At 37.7% G+C, this 18,869-nt stretch overlaps 1 protein-coding gene across 3 annotated transcripts in view; it reads right to left on the minus strand.

Moving 5' to 3' along the window:
* Window positions 1–812: 812 nt before the first annotated feature.
* Window positions 813–18,869, minus strand: part of kif2c (kinesin family member 2C) — a 69,207-nt gene continuing 51,150 nt past the window's right edge. For 2 of the 3 annotated variants that reach the window (XM_048538690.1, XM_048538692.1), the window contains exons 15-21: window positions 18,306–18,416; window positions 16,878–16,945; window positions 16,287–16,404; window positions 12,937–13,011; window positions 5,503–5,598; window positions 3,024–3,159; window positions 813–2,042 (exon numbers count right to left, since the gene is read on the minus strand). In XM_048538690.1, coding sequence (XP_048394647.1) covers window positions 1,978–2,042; window positions 3,024–3,159; window positions 5,503–5,598; window positions 12,937–13,011; window positions 16,287–16,404; window positions 16,878–16,945; window positions 18,306–18,416 — 669 coding nt within the window. In that variant the 3' untranslated portion in view covers window positions 813–1,977. The remainder of the gene's footprint in view (window positions 2,043–3,023; window positions 3,160–5,502; window positions 5,599–12,936; window positions 13,012–16,286; window positions 16,405–16,877; window positions 16,946–18,305; window positions 18,417–18,869) is intronic. The other variant, XM_048538693.1, reaches the window with a different exon arrangement.

Genomic DNA, 18,869 nt, shown 5'->3' on the forward strand with positions numbered 1-18,869 from the left:
CAGGTTGTTGCATGTAATACTATATACAGGATGCAGTCTACATGTATTGGCTAATTTGAAAAAATCCAGAAATTAATCTGCAACAATTGGGAAAGCAATATTTCCACTGCATATCTTCCAAATTGAAGATACGGAATGTGCATGGCAAGATTTCTGATACAAATCAGGCTACCTTTCATTAAGGTATAGGAGATGGTGGTATAGTAATGATATCATTGGACTGGTAATGCTCTGTGGACAGAGGCTCAAATCCCACTATGGGAGCTGAAGAAATAAAATTCAATTAATTGATCTAAACTTATAAAGCTAGACTCAGTCTTTAGCAATGATGCTTGTAACAAATGATCATTGGTAAATCACTTTTCCTTTTTCCTTCAATTGAAAGAGGAAGTTTACCATCCTTACCTGATCTGACCTTCCTTACCTGATCTGACCTCCATGTAACTGAAGAGTCAACCAAATTACTGTGTCTCTACTGCCTTCTGAAATAGCCTAGCAAGTCATTCAGTTAAAGGGGAATTAGGGATGGACAATAAATACTGGCTCTGCCAGTGACACCACATCCCGTGAAAATGATTATAAAAGGACTTCTTTCTAATTTCAAACCAGCAAGATTTTAAAAAAGGCTTTCACCCAGATTCTTAGGTTCAGTTAACATTTGATAGCCTCAAAAGATTTAATCAAAAGCAGAAATCAACAAGATTAGTATTAAACAGTTTGATAAATCTATCTTCATAATTTGTAAGTCACGACATTTTCAATTAAGTGCTGGGCAAAGAATTTATTTTCAATTTTAAAGAAAGATCAACCAGTTTGCATGGCATTTGATTTCTTTATTAAATGTGAAATATTACAATATAATGATGATTCTTCAATTCAATGCATCTCAGTGCCCCAAACATCCTGGGATTGACTTTTCAATTTCAGTACTGCAATCATTTAAGGATAGACTAAGAACACCTTAATTCAGTACTTGAATAACTAATTTCTTTTTACATAAAAAGGATTTCAGAATCAAAAAAATCTCTATTGATGCCTTTCCTTCTACTCCATTTCTAAACATAGAATTTAAAAAGTGAATGAAATGCTTTCACTTACGAGTTAAGCAAATTTTTAGCAAAGGAGCTTACTTTGCCTTCACATTAGAACAATTCAAAATATCAGATTGCCATATTTCATATCAGTCAATACAGATAACACCAAGGGCTTGATTTTTTGCCTTGTAGTACAAGGCAAGAGTTACAATATCCTGGCAGCTGGTTTATAAACCTAACAAAGTCCATCAATAATTCAAAATTTCAGTAGTGTAACAAAGGAAGACCCATTTAGTTAAATACAGAATGGTAGTATTTAAATGTGCAGAGTGAATTGGACCTCGGTCTGAAAATTGATTATTAAATGGAGGAGGATACAAAACCCATTATTCATTAAATTCAGAAAAAAATTAGGCAGTGTATCCTATTGAAATAGTTATAAAAATAAGGTATGATTGTTAAACTTAGAAAACCTTGTATGTTTTAAATACAGTTCCACAATACCAACATAAGAAAATTGGTCTCTTGGAACATTTTGGGAGAGGATGACGAAAGAAGGCAAGGGTGCACAGCAATGCCATCATAGCACGTAATAAAAAAATCTTTTTAAATAAGGTAATTTCTTCACAAGCAATTGAGGAATGGGTTAGAGAAATCAATGCATCTCAAAAAGAACTAATCAAGCCTGCACTGCTATGTCTGCATATTTCCACCTTTAGTTATGTGTCATTAAGTCAGTTCAAGCATACTAGATATAAATCTGTACAATTTTCAAAAGAAAACGTTTAAGAAAATTCAAATAGACAAAAAGTTTTTCAAAGAGGATCATGAAAGACAGAAACAGTAAAGAGGAACACATGCACACTTAGTGGACCCTGGGCAAATGACAGTTACAATGCAAGGACTTTAACAAATTTCAGATTCACAAGTTGGTGACGACTTTTCAGCCTTGAGTTTTGGCAGCTTGTTCCTCCTTCTGCAAAGCTTGTCTCAAAGCTTTCAGGCTTTCTGCAGGACAAAGAAAAGAAAAAGTATTGACATAAAGACTGCAACAGATCTAATATCTAGATGAGTAACAAATTATTGGAATGGTACAACATGATTAAAATTACAAGCCAGCTTTGTTTCTGTCATGGACAGAAACAAATTTTAAAAAAAATCACAATGCATGATCTGATGATCTTCCCAAATCACTTGTATTTAAATAGCAATTTAACCTAATAACTACTAATTAGGTATCATTAAGTTAGTTTCTCTCTCTTCCGCCCCCCCACCCTCTACAATTCTCAAACTGGGACTTTATCTCTATCTCTCTCTCTCTTCCAACAGTAACAAAGATAGAGTACTTAAATGTAAATGTAACTATTCCATTCATGAACTTTAATCTAATTTTCAATTCTAAATGTTGTCTTCAAAATTTAAAAAGGAGTTGATTTAATAGCAAACTTAAGTGTAATTTAGGATTAATCAATAAAGATTTATCTAGTTTGTATACAGTCAAGCACATATCAAATTGAAAAAGCATACATTTAAAAAACAATACTCTTGAAGAACCACCTCAGGAGTGAAAGTGAAGAATTTGCTTATTGCTCCAGAACTGCTTATAACACAAGTTTTTAGGACAGGGTCTGATGGGTGAAACTCATCTTGGACAATAACCAAGAAAAAAATTAGTAGAAGCAGCTGCCTCTTATGTTATGCTTGATTTTCTTCTCACAGGTGCAGTGTAAAATGGGGTGATTTGTAAAAGGATTTGCTATTGCCCATGACCAATTTCATCACAGGTCTCCCTATTCTATTTAGAAACAATTTACTGCCCTCCAGGTAATTTGGGGTTGAGGACGTTGAGACAAGAGCAAAGTACAACTGGAACAACACTAGAAGTAACAAAAATATTTAATCCTGCCATTTGTCTTTGCATAGGGAGATAAGCTTCAGTTCATAATACACCTCCATTATCCAATGAAGATATAAATTTTAAAAACATACTGTTAAAATCTTGAAATATTTCCATCCTCTCATCAATGTAGGTTTGTAATATGTTGGTGTAATTCTCAACGTTATAGTCAGGTAGCTGAGTCATCTTCAGGAGTTTATCATCTGCATCACTCCACAACAGCAGTTTCTGTAAAATCAACACAACCCACTGTTTCTAGATATTTAAAAAGTGACACATGATCACTTGCAGTGATTGTTAGTTTACAGAGGGAAAATTGGCACAAACATTTAAGCACTCCTATCTGGCAGAGCTCAGGTTGAAAACAAATCTAATTGCAGCTTTTAAATCTCCTAGGTTAAAACTGTCATCTTTCAAAGAGCTCAAGTGAAATTCTTTAAAAGCAGGCGGCCAAAATTTCACATCTGTTGTTGCACAATTTCCTCCCCACATCACTTGTTGGACTCCGTAATGAGCACACATTGCTGTGTTATATTAAAATAAAACAAAGTAGTGTGGATGCTGGAAATTGGAAATAAAACCAAGAACAGAAACTGCTGGAGCAGCTCAGCAGGTGTGCCAGGGCCTGTGGCAATAAAGCAGAGTTTTTATCCATTTTTTACAACAGACTTGACTGAGTATCTGTTGGATAAACTTAAAAAAGCTGGTATTCCTGTAGTGTGGTGTGGTTTTTAAAAAAAAAGCAAAGGTTAGATAACCAAAGCCTAATCTAATTTTTAACCACATACTAGTTTATACTCGATTACATAATTGCCTAAATGCCCAAGAAACAAAATCAGTCATACAGCACAAACGTTTGATCCAACTCATCTATGCCAACCAGGTTTCCCAAAACTAAAATATTCCCATTTGCCTGCGTTTGGCTTGTATTTTTCTGAATATTTACTGTTTGTGCACCATCCAAATGTCTGAGGCGTAACGGAACTTGCATCCACTTCTTCCTCTGGCAGTTCATTCCAAATTATAAACCACCTTTGTGTGAAAAACTTGCCCCAAGGTCCCTTTCAAATCTCTCACCTTAAAATTATACCTCAGTTTTGAACTCCCCTATCCTAGGGAAGAGACTTTGCTATTCACCTTAGTTATGCACCTCATGATTTTATGCATTTCTAAGATCAGGCATGAGCCTCTTTTGTTCCAATGAAGATAATGCCAGCCTATTCAATCTCTCACGACAATTCAAACCCTCCACTCCCAGAAATATCTTGGTAAATCTTTTCTGAACTCTTCAATTTAACATCCTTCCAATAGCAGATAACCAGAACTGTACCCAGTACTCCTAAAGTGGCCTAACCATTGTCCTACAACTGTAACATGTCCCAACTCCTACATTTTAGTCTGAGAAATGAAGGCAAGCATGCCAAATGCCTTCTTTACCACCGTCTACTTGTGAAGCAACTTTTAAAATGACTTCCACCTGACCCCAAGATGTCTTTGCCCCAGTTACTCTAAAGCTGTGTTATAAAGTTCATTAAAAAAAAATTCTTTAAAAACCCAGAAAATGTTGGAAAAGTTCAGCGAGTCTAGCAGCACACATTGAGAAGGAAATGTAGAGATATTACACATACACAGTCCACTGACAAGTTCTTTGGAGGACTGGGGAAGCTGCAGATAGTGAGGAGGATTGCCAGAGGGTACAGCAGAAAGTGATAGGCTAGAAACCCGAGCAGAGAAATGGCAGATGGACTTTAATCCGAACAATGAGAGCTGATGCATTTTTGGACATCTAATGCAAGAGAAGCATTCCTCAAGCGGCAGAATGCATTGAAGCATCAACTTACAGAAGGATCGATCTCGGCGTACAAGTCCAAAGTTCGGAAAGTGCAACACAAGTGGATAAGTGGTGGTCAAGGTGGCATACTTACCTTCAAATCATTTGGGACAACATATACATACTAAAAAAAAAAGGCAAGTTATGTTAGAGCTGTGTAGAATTTTAGTTAGGCCATATTTAGAATATTGTGTACAGTTCTGGTTGCTACACTACCAGAAGGATGGAGACTTGAGAGCATACAGAAATGGTTTAGCAGGATGTTGCCTGCTTTGCAGGGTATTAGCTGAGGACAGAATGTTTGTTTTAACTTGGGAGGAGGATGAGGGGGCAGCCCAATCTTATGAAATTAGCAAAGTTTAAGAGGCATCTTGACGTAAATGAATAGGCAGGCTATAGGTTTTAGGTTTAAACAGAAGTGTTGGCACAATCTTGGTGGACCAAAAAGGGTCTGTTCCATGTTGTACAGTTTTGTGTTCAAGAGTGACAGATAAAGCCCCGCTAGCCATCTGTGAGGCAACAGCAAACCACTGCGGTACCTTGCCAAGCATAAATCACAGACCAACACACAAGTCTTATGGGCATTAATGTCCTTTCATAGAATAGCACTTGAAGAGACAGCATATACTGGGGATCAAACCTGAGATCCTCATTATGCCAATCACTCAGTTAGTCACCTGCCATACAAAGTTGAGGAACAAGTTAATATTCTGAGTTTGGGGTGGGAGTGTAATTAGTACCTGTTGAATTTCTCGATGTTCATCCACCACTTGCTCTTCTAGTTCAAGAATTCGAGAAACATCGACATGCAAGTCACAAATCTTTGATGGTGCCTCCTTAAAATGGAAAGATTTCAAGACAACACATCTATAAGCAAGAATTCAAGTTCCTTTTTTTAAAAAAAAAGTGTACATATAGTGAAAGGTCAGTGCTGTTTTATTATAGGACAATGTACACATTAATGATTGAAGTAAACATTTGCAAGTGTAATTTAAAAAATGAAATTATACATTCAAAAAAGTTTACAGTACTAATACCAAGGTGAAAATCTGAAATATTTTGCACTTTGCAGCCAGAACCAAAAAAGCTGAAAAATCCAGCACATCAGACAACTTCAGAAACAGGGTTCTGAAGAAAAATAACCAAGAATGTCAACATTATCCTCTGCAGAAATGCTGTCTGACCTACTAAATTTTACCTGTTTTGTTTTTATTTTAGTTAACCGTACTGGTAGGTTGCCTGTAAATGTCAACAGGGCTGTTAATTTTAGATTTGTTTTTGAGGATTTGACTCACTGCCCTTTCCAACCAATTTCTAGGTGATTATTTCAAACTAATTAAAATAAACTTTTATGCTTATGCTGACTGATTGCAGAGTAGGTATGTTTGATCATGGAAGTAATGAAAAGCTGAAAATACTGAATGATTATATGGAGACAGTTTTTTGAAAAAAAACTGCTCTATTACCTAAGAAGTGGTAAGTTTCATTCACGTAATGTCTCACACAATAAGGTTCTGTAAATTGAACAACATTTACACAGCTAACAGAAGCTGAACCCAAACATCTTGAAGCTTAATCAACAGGTTGTGAATTGTGAAATTAAGTATAAAACAACATTCAAAAAAGGGAGTAAAAGGACTCTTGCATGGTTGCTTAGAGAACCAGCATAAAAAGAAATTCGACATGCAACAGTAATGGAAGTTGCAGGTGAGCAACATTTAGTTTGAAAAACAAAGGGCAAAATAATGTCTGTTTAGTCAACAGATTGCTGCATGGTCCCTTTTGAATCACGGCAGGATCCATAAATGAAGATTCTCTACGGATTATAATGCTGGAATCAGCTCATTGTAGCAAGTCAATAAGGATTTACTGACAACGGAAATCTAACTTGTTGGAATTTTGTTTTATAAATTTCCATTGAGCAGACAAGATGATGACAGCAGTTAATATCCTTGTGCTCATTTTAAACATTAACTTGAATTTGCAGGTCAATTAGCCTATTTTCATCACCTCATGCTTTTGGTTAAATTTGCTAATGACACAGCATTATAAAAGGGAGGAGAACTACCAATACAGCAACTTCATTTTTCTGGCAAGGAGTTAAGGAATACCTAACTAGGAAAAGGCAAAGCAGCAATGTACATAAAATTACACCATACTCTATTTTCTTTGACAGTACTATACTTTTATTGAAGCTTTCTCATCTTGCATTCATCAGGACAATTCAAGGATACAAATTTCAGTGCACCACTGAGGTGCAGCCACATGGAGAGGAAGTACATATATATTAATGCACACGGCCCTATTCTTTGCTGACAGAAGGAACATTTACACAACTGCACCAGTTTCGAACAAGAAAAAAAAAGGGACAAGTGTTCACTGGTTCATTTCTCTGGATAAAATGCCTTGTTCAGAGTCAACCTGCCTGGTTTAAAATTTAAACAATGCCTGGCAGTTAACTGTCATTTATTGGTGCTTTTTCCACAGCAACATCCCTCACAAATCAGCACCAACCTGACAAAAATTCGTTACTCTTCTCTCATGAATTCCTATCCTTGAGAATTTTCCTGATGTGCGCAAGTTGAAGTAGTTTCAGTAAAGTGCGTTCACAACACCTGTCCCCCCCGCTCCATCCCCGCAACAACACACAAAAACAACACTTTTCTTCAATATATATTTCTCTACCAAAACCAATACTTTTGATCAGGGCTGTTTCAGACATAAGAGGGGAAGTTTGAAATTGTTTAACAGTTACCCCACTCATTTGTAATAAGCCAATAAAATATTTTAGTGCAAGGCAAGGATGTTTACCAAAAGTAGGAATTTTTTTCAGGTGATTGCCTTGTTTATCTTGGTGAATGATGCTATCTTACTGGACATACTGCATACAAACTGGATTGGTTGAAAAGATATTACATTTGGGTAGATCACTGGAGCTATTTATTTCAAAATGTGGCTAACTAACCTTAAATTCCAGGTGCAGTACTCTTAATGATCCCTTTAGCAAAGGTGGTGCAACCTTTTTGTGCAGTTAAGTTCAAAACACCTGACAAAACTGCTATATTTTAAAGAAAACAAATAGGTAATAAATTAAACAACTCTTCTTTCAAAGTTAGTTTGGGTGCAGTTAAACACATCTTTGAGAAGACAAGCTCCTAAACTGGCTACACCTAAAAGAAACAAGAGGATTAGATCATTTGGCCTGCCTGGCTTGAGCTGCTCAAATCATTCAATAAAATCATGGCTGAAATTCATCAGCATCACCAATTTTACCTAATACTTACGTGTTCATGCTATCCTCTACCGCCACCCATGCCAATTAAAAATCTTTGCCTTGCACATACACAACACCTACAGCCCCCTCAAACAGAATTCCAAAGATTTCAGTGAGTTGCTAGAATATTTATTGACTTTTTTGCCATGCCTAGAGCAAGTGAACACAAATCTATTGATGTCAAGGCATGGACTGTTCTCCCAGTAAAAGGGAATGGCGTAGGAATTAGTAAATTTAAACATTTCCTCAACATGCTTGTCACTTTGTATATTTCACACCTGGAATCAGTGCTGGGTTAACACTACATTTTAATGAATTGAATAGATTTTGCATATTTATAGTGCGTTAAATAGGCTTTGTGCTTCTGCTCCGCTTTTCCAGCTCTTCCTAGAAAAGAAGATTTTTCCAAAACCCTGCAAAGCCCCACTCAGGCTTAACATACCAAACAAACATACATAGTAAGCACCAGTTGTAAACAGACTCCCCAAACAAACTCAAAAATCACATTTCTTAAATACTTAATGTCATCACAGGAGGGACACTATGCTGACAATGTAGTTAAGGAGGAGCATGACGTGTTGGAGGAGACAGATGATACCAAAGGGTTTAGCATTTTTGAAAGTAAATTGCCACAGGATGCATGGACTCTATTCCAGAGTATTAATAAAAATCAAGGAGAATTAAACAAATGTGATGTCAGGAGACAGGCAGATGTAATTGTAGATTAATCAATCTAACAAATTCTGTTTGTACTGCAAATTGAAATTAGTAGCAAATTGGAGAATCATTGTTCCTACATAATAGGGACAACACTCCAAACTTATTTACAAAGGGCACTGTCCCAACTAACTATACCCAACCTCTGAAGAAGTGAGGACCTTCAAAAAATTGATAAAGTAAAACAAAAAGGCCTACAAATTAAAGGTAGACATTTGCTTTCCTTGTCACCCGCATACTAATTTTCTGTGATTCATGCACAAGGACACGCAGATCCCACTACACTGAAACACTCTGAAGTTTCTCTTCATTTAGATAATAAGTTACCTTTTTACTTCTCCAACCAAAATGGAAAAGCTCACAATTATCCATGTTAAACCTTTGGCCCATTCACATAAGCTAATCATATCCATTTGTAAGTTGTAATGAAATACATTTATCTCCAGTCTGTTTTAGTGTCATCTGCAAAGTTGGCTATAGTACTTTCTCATCTAAGTCATAAACATAGATTATATAAAGTTGGGGCACCCAGGATAAAATCCAGTGGTCCCCTACTAGTCACATCTTGCCAACCTAAGAAAGACCCATTTATCTTGTTTTGTTGATCTCGATGGGGAGTGGTTGTATACAGTGGCGCTGAGAGACGTAAGCTAAAGCTGCGGGATAATGGGCTTGAATCCAGACGAGATGTGAAATTTGAAATCAATTTAAAAAAACAATAAGCTTGTCACCTTTAGACAATGTTATTGCTGACTATGATAACAAAACACTCACTCATTTCCTGGAGGAGAAAGCATCTCATTGTTACCTGGTACAGTTTATATGTTATTCTAGGCCCACAACAGAGCCGGAGCACAGAGAGCACATGCCATGTGTCACAGCGTCACATTCACTAAATCATACTGTGCAAGTATCCTAGGCAATACCAGCATAATCCCAAGGCCTAGGTTGTGTGGATGAAGTCTTTGCATGGATGAGACTCTGTGCAGTGTAGTATTACCTCAGTGCTAACTGGAAGAGTTCAAACAGATCTATAGACTGGACACCAAAGAGGCACTGAGGGTGATCAGCAGTAGAATTATATTCAACCTCAATATATATCTCCGTTCAACATCACCAATGCCATTAGCCATCAAGCCAGGAGACTGACCCTGGTTCAAAGAGTTTTGGGGGGGGGGGGGGGGGGTAATGCCAGGAGAAGCACCAGGCATACCTAAAAAAAGTTAAAATCTGGTTAAACTGCAACACAGGAAGACAATAACATTCACAACATGCCAGGTGAGGATCAGCTCAAACAGGAGAGGATTTAAATATTGTCCTTTGACACCCGATGGCAATGACATTTGTGAGTCCCCCAATTATTAAATATCCTGGGAGTTACCAATGGCCAGGAACTGAACTGGACCAGCCATATTATACTGTGGCTACTACAGCAAGTCAGAGATTGGGAATACTGCAGCATAATACACCTTCCGACTCCCCTTTGGATATCCACCATCTGCAAAAGGATGCAGTCAGAAGTGGAGGATTACTCACTATTTCTTTAGATGGGTGCAGCTCTAGCAATAACACAAGCAGCATGAGGGCATCCAGAACAAAATCACCCCATTTATTACAGAATCATAGAATCACTACAGTGTGGAAACAGGTCTTTTGGCCCAAGTCCACACTGACCCTAGGAGCATCCCACCCAAGACCTGTACCCCTCAAAGTCACCTAATTTACACATCCCAGAACACTACGGGCAATTTAGCATGGCCAATGCACCTAACCTGCACATCTTTGTGGGAGGAAGCTGGAGCACCCAGAGGAAACCCACACAGACATGGGGAGAATGCACAAACTCCACACAGATAGTCGCCAGAGGCTGAAGTTGAACCCGGGTCCCTGGTGCTGTGAGGCAACAGTGTTAAGCACTGAACTACCATGCCACCCCACAACACCAACACACACACACACACACACACACACACACACGTGACAGCTGTACATGATGTACTTCAGTAACTCACCAAGGCCCCTTGGCTATTACCTTCCAAGCCCAGTGACCTCTACCACCTAGTTACACATGGGGTAGTCCAAGGAGGTGTAGCCAGTCCATTTCTCTGAAGGACATTAGTGAATCAGATACATTTTAACAAAACAAACCCCTAGCTACTTCAGCTCACCTTTGGTGCTGACTCAAGTTCAGACTTGCAGTACTGAATTAAATTTCACAGCATGCCCTGGTTTGACTTCTATCGGTACATAAAAGACACAGGTCACTGTGCAGAGTTTAAAATAGGAAACTTGCTACAGACAATTGCAAAAAGAAAACAGTTTAAATATCAAAATATTCTATGATTGCTGTTGAAGACCCAAGTTCATATACCAAATGCAGAGGTGACAATCAAATGTTGAACTATGTAGCTTAAAGAAAAAGGCCAGAGACAGTTGTATTTAGTAGTACAGGTGCAGTCTGACCAAGGCACTGAAGCATGCTTGTGCCAGGTGAGAATATATTCAAACACTAAAAGAAAGTGAAAGACCTGGTTTTACGTAGGCAAAACATTGTATTTCAAGTCTGGAAAGAATATCACAGAAACGTTCCGGCACAGAAGAACACCACACGACATATACCTGCATCAGGTTTTCATTGGCACAAGGGAATCTCCTGCTCCATACTTTTGCACATGATTCTTATCCAAATAATCATCCAATACCTTCAAAGCTTAAATTTACCCTAACTTCTTATTGAATACAATGAGATGATAATTTGGCAAATATAGTTAATAGAATTAAAAAAATATTGTGCAAGATTAAAACAAACAATGCAACAATTTAAAATGTAAGTGAACAAGAAAACATAGGAACCATTTAGTAATTAAGAATGTGCTATGGCCACTGAGGAAGCATACGACAATAAGAAATAGAAACGGAATAGGCCGTTCTGCTCCACAAGCATTCAATAGGATTGTGACTGATTGGCACTCCTCACATCCACTTTCCTACCCTTTTGCATAATCTTCAATTTATCTACTGATCAAGAATCTATCAATCTCAACATTAAATATATACAAGGTGTCTCTCCTACAGCTCAGTAGCAAGGAATTCCTCCTCATCTCAATCTTAAAACTGGCACCGCTTAATTCTAAAATTATCCACCAAGACTTTCCTGTGAGGGGAAACAGTCTGTCAGCATTTACTCTACCAAGCCCCTTAAAAATCCCAAAATGTTTCAATGAGGTCACCACTCATTCTAAATTCCAATGAGTAGAGTCACAACAGGTTTAATCTTGGCCCGCTAACCTGGTTGAACTGTGGAAGAAAAGAAAGCTGGGCAGTTATCTGGAGTTTCTGTCTTCAACTGTATATAGACTTAATTGTAACAGAAACATTACGTACATTGGAAGGCATGTTAAATCATTCTGAATTGTATTTTTGCATTCAGAAATTTTACTGATTTAAAATTGCTTCATACCAATATGAAATGATGGGCATTCAATTTAGTTATAAATCTAGGTGACAGCAAAAAGCAATTCAGAATTTACATTGTAATGAAAAATGAGAGAATGCTAAAATGGATTATTCTGAAAAGACAAAGAAAACATGTTACTGGAAGAGTTAGGGTACAATTTTTCTTGAATGTTATGCTTATGTTCTTAGATGGAACCAATACCATGAAAAAGATCAGCCACAATCTTATCGTTGGGCCATATGGCCTACTCCCACTGCTATTTCTTATGTTCAGATAATTTTATTTGAATTTGATGTCCTTTCTTCCTTTCAATGCAAAAAGGACATTTCATATGGAGTCTGGTGGTGGTGGTAGTAGTGGTTTAGTTCAGTTGGCTGGTCAGCGATTCCAGCACCAGCTCAAGTTACTATGAAATACTCTTCAACTTCACCCCTCTCCTGAGGCATGGTCACAGGTGAAGTCACCCCCAGTTCATTCTCTTTAACAATAGAGACAGCTGCTCTATGGTCTGGTAAAAATATGGTGACTTCACATTTATTTAGATTTAGGAGCAGTAGCGTCAGAGCAACACAAGGGAAAAAGTGGGAAAGGCTGCTGGATGACAATGCAGTCAATCCCATTAAAAACAAAATTTTTCAACATTACCAGCAAAACCCCTGTTCTCACCAATAAAATCTGAAACAGCCCTGAATTTTAGGAATGCTAGTAAGAAACTATGAACCTAACCTGAGCATCCAAAGATAAACCACCTTGCGCTGCAAGTACTTTCTGATTCTCATTTAGAACTTCAGTTTCACCAGGCTTTAAAGATAATACCAGATGGGAATGTGAGAAAGATGTTCAATACAGAGAAGGTTAATCTACATCCAGTAGCCACAAAAACTGAAATAAAAAGGGTCTGTTTCCAATGCTTAGGAATTTCAATGGATTTTTTTTGTCCGAGATAGTCTGAGTAAATTTAGACAGATGGTTTCGAAATCCTTCTGGAGGAAGGAATGAAGGGCACCCTGTTTGCATGCACGCACAAAGCTAAAGTGATTTGAAAAACCAGATGTAGGAGAGTGTATTATTCTTCGCAACATGACACCCTTTTGCTCTTAAATAGTTATGGTAATGAGTGATATTACAAATGTTTTTAAACTTTAACTTCAGAAGTTGAATCAAAAATTGTCAGTGACATGAGGCACAATAATTGTGAAGTTACTTTATTTCACAATAGCTAAACAGAGCAAATTATTAACTGGTACATGTATTAACAGAACATGAAATAATGTCACACTGGTTCCCAAAAACTCAGTAGATTATTGTATTTGATTCAATAAATGTCACTAATATATTTCATACATCTGACACAGATTGGTGGAGGGACAGATAGAAGGGGACTGTCAGAGAATGCAGCAAAGTATAGATGGATTGGAGAGTTGGGAGGAGAAATGGCAGATGGATTTCAATCCAGGCAAATGCAAGGCAATGCATTTTGGAAGATCAAATTCAAGAACAAACTATACGGTAAGTGGAAAAGCTCTGGGGAAAATTGATGCACAGAGAGATTGAGGTGTTCAGGTCCATTGTACCCTGAAGGTGGCAATGCAGGTTGATAGTGGTCAAGATGACATACGGCATGCTTTCAGTCATCAGATGGGATAGAGTACAAGAGTTGGCAGGTCATGTTACAGTTGTATAAGACTTTGGTTTGACCACGTTTGGAATACAGCGTACAGTTCTGGTCGCCACATTACCAAAAGGATGTGGATGCTTTGGAGAGGGTGCAGAGGAGGTTCGCCAGGATGTTGCCTGGTATGGAGGGTGCTAGCTATTAAGAAAGGTGGAGTAGATTAGGATTATTTACATTAGAAAGACAGAGGTTGATGGGGGACCTGATTGAGGTCCACAAAATCATGAGGTATAGACAAGGTGGATAGCAAGAAGCTTTTTCCTCCCAGAGTGGGGGACTCAATTATTAGGGGTCATGATTTCAAGGTGAGAGGGGAAAAAGTTTAAGGGAGATATGCATGGAAAGTTCTTTCTGCAGAAGGTGGTGGGTGCCTGGAACGTGTTGCCAGCAGAGGTGGGAGAGGCGGGCACGATAGTGGCATTTAAGATGTATCTGGACAGATACATGAATGGGCAGGGAGCAGAGGGATACAGATCCTTGGAAAATAGGTGACAGGTTTAGATAGAGGATCTGGATCAGCGCAGTCTTGGAGGGCCAAAGGGCCTGTTCCTGTGCTGTAATTTTCTTTGTTCTTTTATCTCATCTCACTAAAAGCTTGAGAAAAATTTCTTTTAAAAGCATGGCTACTCGCATTAAAGGTCTTTCTCAACACTAACCCTGATCCCAGAAGTAGAGACCTGGTTCATGCTACATGCAGGAAAGAAACAATCAATAAATGTGCTAATCGAATTTTGAAAGCAAGTGCCTTTTCATTGCAATGAACCCCAGAAAGCTCAAAAAAGGCACCTCCTCTATTCCATTGAGAATTTCAGTTTGAGGCAAGTGAGGGGAAAAAAGTAATATTTCCCCAGCATCCAAAATGAGAGGGGATACTCAGCACTAAGAAATATTCAAAGAAAAATCTATGAAAGCTTTCCTTTGGATGGAGACAGGATATTAGGGTCAGAAAGAGGAAGGAATGCATATAAACAGAATCAATGAAATAATGCCACAAATCTGTTAAACAATAATCACAGTCACACAAGTCTTATTGTGCACAAGGAGACCATTCAGCCCATAATTACCTAGTGCCAATCCTGCTGCTTTCCTTCCGAGAACCTTAGACATTTTTTATCTAAATAATTGTCCAATGCCCATTTGAATGCCTCAAAGTGAACCTGCTTCCATTCACACTTTCAGGCAGTGCATTTCATACCCTAACTGCTTGGAGTGAAAAGTTTGCTCATGTTACTCTTTTTTCCTTATGTAAAAAAAAAACCACACAATTTCTCATTTTTTCTTTTACATACAGTTTCTCCCCAAGCCAATCAGGATTTTGAAAACCTCCAAACTTGCTCTTAGCCACCTTCTCTCAAATCAAAAAAGTAGAACAGTCCCAACCTCTTCAATCTATTCTCATAACTGAAGTTTCTCATCCTTGGAGCCATTCTTTAAATCACTTCCAAGCTCTCTACAATGCATTCACAATACTCCAGCTAAGATCAAGGATTTTATAGAAATTCAAAGATCCTTGAGACTAACTTCCACACTCAGGACCCTTTAGAAGGGCAAGGGCAGCACCATGTGAACACCACCAGCTGCTCGTTCATCTCCAAACCACTCACCATCCTGACTTGGAAATATTTTGCTGTTCCTTCGCTGTCACTGGGTCAAAATCCTGGAATTTAACGGAATTGGTCAACTTATAACATGTTGACTGTAGTGGTTTAAAAAGGCAACTCGCACCAGATTTAAGGGAACTTCCCACACGTGCATTTAAAAACCCTCCTCACTTCTGTGCTTTCTACCCCATTAATAAATCATTGGACACTGCATGTTTTTACTATTGTTCTTTCCACTGGCGCTGCCACCTTCAGTGATCCATGCATATATTTACTCAGGTCCTCTCCTCCTTCAGGATTCCTTCTGCTAGCTTACTGCATTGTCTTTCAATGCTCTTTCTACCAAAATGCATCACCTCAACTCCATACTAAATTCATCTAACACTTATCCACTCCGGCCACCAACTTGTCTATGTATTGCATAGCAGCAAATAGTAAGAGTTTAAAGATCTACTGACTGAATAGTCTTCAGAAAACGTAGATAATCTGATTAATGCATGTACTGCCCTCTAGGATTTATATTACTTGAATTTTGAGCATGCTATCATTTCAAACTGGTAGTAGCCAAAACATCAAATGAGAAAATGTCTGTTCTAGAGAATAGAAGAATGGTTGAAAAACTAATCAAAAACAAATAAAGCAATGAAGGAGACTCACTCCTGTAACCCAGGACTTGGAGAGTTTAATACCATCTCAAATCCTCACTTGGTTTGGGCTTACGGTTTGTAAACAAAACATATTGCAGTCTAGTATATTCTCAGAAAACATTTTTAAAGAAAGTCATTCCAAATTGAACTTACATTTTTCTCACAGAGCAACCGAATGTCAGACTCCAAGGACTCATTGAATCTTTGCTCCTCAGGTATTGTGGAAGATGCTGGCTCATTGGAAACTTCTTCAACACAGAGTTCCTTCACCCTTGGACAGACAAAATGAATTAATCTTTTTGCAATTAGCAGGAAAACAGAAAAACCTCCATAGTCACAGTTAGGCCACTGTATTACACCTCGTTCTATATTGGTGATGATTGATACTATAATTTAAATTTAGCATTGAAACAAAGACAAAATTAGCAATCTAGACTTTACAATTCCATCATTGTGATCACAGGTAAACATACATGAATATCACCACAATAAAAAAAAAACAAAACAGCATGCTCATTGCAAGGTTAACATGAATAACTGCAGACTAACTTAAATCTATAGCTTTTACCTCGTCTCAAAATATCCTGCCAAAAGCATTGACAGATCTTGGATGTGGTCAAGTAACTTTTTATAAACAAGTCAAAACTTGGTGCATTAGACAGCAACTTACACAATAAAAGGGTGACCTCATTTACTTTACTCATTAGATAATTGAAATTCAATTTTCATTGCTTAAACTGTTACCTGTCTGCATATCTCAGTGTATTTAGTGTGTGTTCACAAGAATTTAATCCTGGTGAGATCATCGCAATCTGGGAAAATAAAGAAAATCAATTCCAGCAAGATCAGTAAATAATCTTACTAACTGATTCAAATGCATTATCCCAAAATATGCCAGCATTTTCAGTTAAGAAGATGGTTCCATGCTGCCAGCAAAGCCATGCTAGAAAGAGACAAACTCAAGAAAACACCAGTAAAAACTGAACTCATAACCACTGGTGATTGTTGCAAAAATACTATCTAGTTCACTCACGTCCTTGAGGAACGAAACCTGCCATTTTACCTGGTCCAACCTACAAGCGACCCCAGATCCATAGCAACGTGGTTGACTCAATTGTTCACTGGGCAATTCGGGATAGGCAATAAATGGTAGTCTAACCGGTGATGCCCATATCCCATGAATAAAAACAAAAAAGTCTTGACAAACCAAATACTCAATTCTAAGATAGCTTGCAAAGTCTGCACTCAAATTGCAGAAGTTGGCAAAATTTGGGATAAATATAGACAAACATCTTGAGTTTATGCTCAAGACAAACTGATTGAACAGGGCTCAGATTTGATGATAGCCTTTACAGGACCACTAGCAGGAATACTACAATAATGTATTTCCTGACTAAAGCTGGTTTTACTCCTGGTCACTTGTTAAATCCTGTTGGAAACACAGAAGATTGGATTTTGTTATTCTCACTTGTTGACTGTCAGCTCACATTAATGGAAAAATAGCTGTTCAAGTAAATAACAAAGCACTGGAATAAAGCTCATTACCAACACCTATACACAAAAAAAAGACACTTCCTCCCCCGCAACTCGCATGAAAGCAATAATGGTTTGGTTCGGTGTGCAAAGGAGTCGCTCAGGACACTATGACACAAATGGATTTTCAGGATACCACTTTGTGAAACTGAATACTTAACAAGTTAGGGAGTTGTAAGTGCAGAGACAAATAGAAAATATAAAGTGTTAAATATAAACAAATTGTGAATTGCATTTTGTCTAAAAAGTTGTGCTTTCCCCTTCATTTGCTCAACTCCCATAAATGGTTTCTAAAATTACCACAGGCCCAGATGATTCAAGATTTAATTCTAACTCTCAAAACACAAACACAGTAGAATGTCTTAACATACAAGAATAATTACAGAATACGGACAGAATTCATAATTAAGGGGCACAATAGCATTAAATTAGGGGAGGCATCTAACGCCCTGCACTAAGACAGTTGGCATTTTGATGACAAAACAAACTCACCATTAAAAGAGAATTCAATTCAATACATCGTCCATGATCTATTTTTTGCTTGAATGGACCAAAAGCAATTCATTAAATTTAAAAATGCCTGACATTTGTTAAAATTAGGTGTATTGTGTAACAAACTTCAGAAATAGATAAACATACCATACAAGTTCGAGAGTTTTCACCAATAAATGAATCTCTGAGTACCAGGGTCAGCTTGCTTGCTCTAAATGGCGTATAGATATTATTCTGTCCCAGTGATCGAATGCACTCCTAGAAGACAACAAAACAATTACAAAAAGGTAAAACAGGATATTCATGCTTTAAATTGAGTGATGAAATCCTTAACACCGTCCAAGCTATTTTCTCTTAGAACTGTAAGAATTACACAATGGAGCTTATATTGAGTGAGAAATGACACTTTGGTGCTGAATGCTGGATCAACCTAGATGCAATTGAATAATGGAGCAGGCTCGAGTGGCCAAACAGCCTATTTTTGTTCCCATTTGTTATGGCTTCATTAAATAGTTAATCTGACAAGCAAGCCAAGCACAATCACATTGTTGTCATGGCTATTCTAGGTGCTGTCAGTCAATCACTTTTTCTAGTTAGATCATTCTGGATTCTAAAAAAGCTTCGAAAAAATTCTCATCACTACATTAGTTCATCTGTCAATTATTTTAATTTTACGACCTCTGGTTATTGAGACAGCATGGTGGCTCAGCG

This window comes from Stegostoma tigrinum, chromosome 8 (genome assembly GCF_030684315.1).
Source record: "Stegostoma tigrinum isolate sSteTig4 chromosome 8, sSteTig4.hap1, whole genome shotgun sequence".
In the NCBI taxonomy this organism is placed as follows: Eukaryota; Metazoa; Chordata; class Chondrichthyes; order Orectolobiformes; family Stegostomatidae; genus Stegostoma; species Stegostoma tigrinum.